Raw genomic sequence first — 4,073 nt, forward strand, 5'->3', positions numbered from 1 at the left:
GGGCTAACAATGTTCAAGAGGAAGTGTACTCATTACCTCACTCATGTAACTGTAACCCTCTGTATAGTATCTTTACAATAAAAAAAAAAAACTAAAAAAAAAAAAAAACCTCAAAGCTCCTGTAAGCGCATTGAAGACAGTCATGGGTCACTTTGTCTTCCTGACACAACTTCAAAAAAAAAAATATTTACACCTTATTTGGGGAAAATTCTTCATTACTTGGAAATTCACAGTAAATTAGAGTAGGAATGTTTTCTCAGAGGCAGGTTAATTTTAGGGTTGAGTTTTATTTCCAGTACTTCATCAGGTGTGTGAACTTTTTTCATTTGTGTGATAAGGAAGAAAATTCTGAGCTATGAAGATTTTCTAAGGGCTGAGTAAATAAGTTATGTGGAAGTTCTAGCTAAGTAGTACCATACCTGAATATTTGCAAGATGCTTTTAAAAAGAACTTTATTGAGATAAAATTTAGAACAAAATAAATACATGAAATATGTCTATCTCTCAGCTACAGAAGTAAAACACAAATAAACCCTGAAGAAAAGCATATGGTCTTTAAAGAATAAATATTTAAGGGCATAAGATGCAGAATTGTTATAATGTAAAAAAAGAAAATAAACTTTTCTGAACTTTTAGAATGCATTCTGAAATATGCTTATATGAATTCTACCTTTATGAATTATATCAAAGCTGGGCACTGGTGGCTCATGCCTGCAATCCTAGCTACTGAGGAGGCTGAGATCTGAGGATCACAGATCAAGGCCAGCCTGGGCAGGAAAGTCCACGAGACTCTTAATTACAATAAAATACAGAAAACTGGAAGTGGTGCTGTGGTTCAAGTGGTAGAGTGCTAGCCTTGACTAGAGTTCAGGCCCCATGACTGACAAAAAAAGAATTATACCAAGTTAGGATAAAGGGAAAAATGATTATAATCTAATTATTTTGCAAAGTCAGTGAGAAAATTAGTTGTCAAAAATAAAATTGTGATTTTTGAAAAATTCCATCTTTATACATATTCTTTCATCTGAAAAAACTCTTCTGTATATATCTATTTTGACTATGGTAAATCAACTACATAATTACAGACACATCTATTTAACCAACTACCTATAAAGCTTCAGTTTTTATACTTTTTGTTAGTTTCCATATTGAAAAATATTTAAATAACCAAGTAATTAGAAATCAATGCAAAATTATCCAGAAAAATACTTTTGACAAAATTAAAGTTAAAATAAGGCTATTTAATTCTCAATGGAACTTTAGATGAGGAGTTATTTTTGTCAAATTGAAAAAAATCTATTTGTGAAAATACTGGTATCAAGTCATAAATATATATGAGGAAATCTGAAAAGTATTATGTTAATGAAAGACAAAAGATTTTATGTGACATTCTAGAAAAAGTAAAGCTACAATGGCAGGAAGTGTTTGCCTGTATCTGGGGGTATTGACCACAGAGGGACTGTTTTTTTTTTTTTTTAACAGAATGGTTTGGTTACATGACTGGGTATCATCCCCAAAATGTATCCAATAGTGCAATTAAAATGGTGAATTTGATTGGATATAAATTATACCTCCATAGGTTTGGGTGAAAAATCAACATCTATAAAAAAGTAATCATTTTCTGTAATTAGTTTTCATTTAAAAGGCAAAAGCCATATCCAAATAGTAACATAAACATTTAGGGTTTTGAGTTTAGAATGGCAAATAGTAACTCTGCATCTACCCGTGGTGTTCAGATGGTTTTAGGTCAAACACGGCCTGAGAGGAATGCATCCCACAGAGATCTCTGGGCAAATTTGTAAGCCAGGCTTCAGAGAGATGTGATGGGCAGTGACAGTTCCTGTGTTGGCAGGAGGCTCACTGAAAAACTTCAGCTTCTGTGTTTTCCTGGTTGCCTTTTTGACGTTAGACAGATAATGACAAGTGAGATAAATAATGAGGAGAAACATGTTTGTCTTACCTATTGTGTTTAGATTGATATTTGCAAATGGCACTATGAAAAAGTGAATAGGCTTGCTTAGTCTTGTCAGTTAGTTCCAGAGAGACTAGGAGAGCAACACATCCCCTTAGTATGCAGTATGGCTGTTTTCTGTGAATCCAAAGGCCCTCAAATGATTTATCACGTAGAATACAGCTCAAGTGTCTGACATTTTAAAGCTTCCTCTGGGCTTCATTTTAATCCTGATTCTTACAGAAAAAAAGGAGTTTATGGGGAAAAAATGAGCAGCAATTTAAGAAAAAGGTACAAAAGGTTTCTCTTGGGCAGGAATAAATACCTTTCTTAGCATAACATTTTGTTTATTATTAGGAATTCTGCTTGCCATACACCTTTTCAACTGTTTTTAAAAATAGTCATCTCTGCAAAAAAGTACTTTACAAATAAATTACATCAGGAAGATTAGATGATTTCGTGAAGGGATTTATTATAAAACATTTTAGGAACTTTTTCTGTATCCCTATTGACTTTTGACCAACTCTGGTCAGTCACTTGGTAAATCAGTTTTGATTTTAGAAATGTTATTGGTAGTTTCTCATTTAAGATTTTTGGAACACTGTGCCATCAAACTGACTGCTGGATTTTCAAAGTCTGTGATATCTATTTCACCCTTTTCACTTTAAAACAACAACGACAATATGTGCGGGCTGGGAATGTGGCTTAGTGGTAGAGTGTTTCCCTAGCATGCATGAAGCCCTGGGTTTGATTCCTCACTACCACATAAACAGAAAAAGCCAGAAGTGGCACTGTGGCTAAAATGGTTGAGTGCTACCCTTGAGCAAAATAAGTTCAGAGACAGGACTGGCAAAAAACAAACAACAAAAATGTGGACAATATATGTTGAGGCAAAAAAAATTGTGTCTGAGGATAACATATTCAGACATCAGCTTTGTAAGAAATTTAAGACCTATTATGACAAGCATTATCTAGACACCTGTATTTTTATACCGTTTTGCTAAACATAACATTAAAAAGTCTCACCAGTTTTCTGGGGTCCTATTACCAAAAATTTTGGTAAGCGATCACAGGTTTTCTCTTTAGACCAAATGTCTCGGTGACGTTTGTCATCACAAGGATTCTAAAGTGGAGAATACAGAGATCCATTAGTGTGTGTGGGTATATGTGTGTGTGTGTGTGTTTATTGTGTGCAAACATTTCCAGTTTTTGTCCTTATAAGAAATCCCAGGAAACAATGGAATAAACAAAGAGTTTTCTTTTTTAAATTAAAATAATTGAAAACATAGAAGTAGCATGATGGAGGTTTTAGAATAGCTCCCTATCTCTGAGAGTGAGATGGTGTGAAAGGGGAGACATTTCTATATTGGGTAAAAAGCCTCATGACCTCTGAAAGTTTTAATTCTCTTCTACTCCTGAGAGTTTTACACTGCACTTATTTATTTATTTATTCCAATACTGGGGCTTGAACTCAGAGCTACAACCTCTCATTTGCCTTTTTTTGCTCAAGGCTTGTACTGTACCACTTCAATGGACACCTCCAACTACTGGCTCTTTGATGATTAATTGGAAATGACTCTCACAGACTTTTCTACCAGGTTGGCTTTGAACTGTGATCCTACGAACTCAAACTCTGAGTCATTAAGATTATAGGCATGATCCATTGTGGGTAGCTTTTAAAATGTTTTGCTTTAAAAAATATAATGAGTGTATTGAGAAGAGGTTGCACTTCCTTCTATCCTATAATACTCTTGATATTCAAGAACTAACCAAAATATAAAGTGTCAGATTTTTATTCTACGTGATATTAAGCTTTCTTGCTGTGCTTCAAAGGGATTGGGATTAGCCAGAATAATACTGTTTAAGAGATACCCAATTCCTTTCAGCTGCTTTCAAAGCTGGATAAAAATATATCTAAAAATGCAACTTTAGAGGCTGTGATGGTAAAAATGACTAAATGTTAGCAAAAGGGCAAAATGAAGGTGAATTACTACTCTAAGGATTCTGCTTTTGTTCTGTGATACTTAAAAAATACCAACACCCACTATGCAAGGTGTACCCATAAAGCTTTTCCCCCTTCCTTCCTTCCTTCCTTCCTTCCTTCCTTCCTTCCTTCCTTCCTT

At 34.3% G+C, this 4,073-nt stretch overlaps 1 protein-coding gene across 1 annotated transcript in view; it reads right to left on the reverse strand.

Moving 5' to 3' along the window:
* Window positions 1–4,073, reverse strand: part of Ndst3 (N-deacetylase/N-sulfotransferase (heparan glucosaminyl) 3) — a 143,274-nt gene that overhangs the window by 34,669 nt on the left and 104,532 nt on the right. The window contains exon 7 of the mRNA XM_013023762.1: window positions 2,977–3,073. Coding sequence (XP_012879216.1) covers window positions 2,977–3,073 — 97 coding nt within the window. The remainder of the gene's footprint in view (window positions 1–2,976; window positions 3,074–4,073) is intronic.

This window comes from Dipodomys ordii, unplaced genomic scaffold (assembly GCF_000151885.1).
Source record: "Dipodomys ordii isolate 6190 unplaced genomic scaffold, Dord_2.0 Scaffold70, whole genome shotgun sequence".
In the NCBI taxonomy this organism is placed as follows: Eukaryota; Metazoa; Chordata; class Mammalia; order Rodentia; family Heteromyidae; genus Dipodomys; species Dipodomys ordii.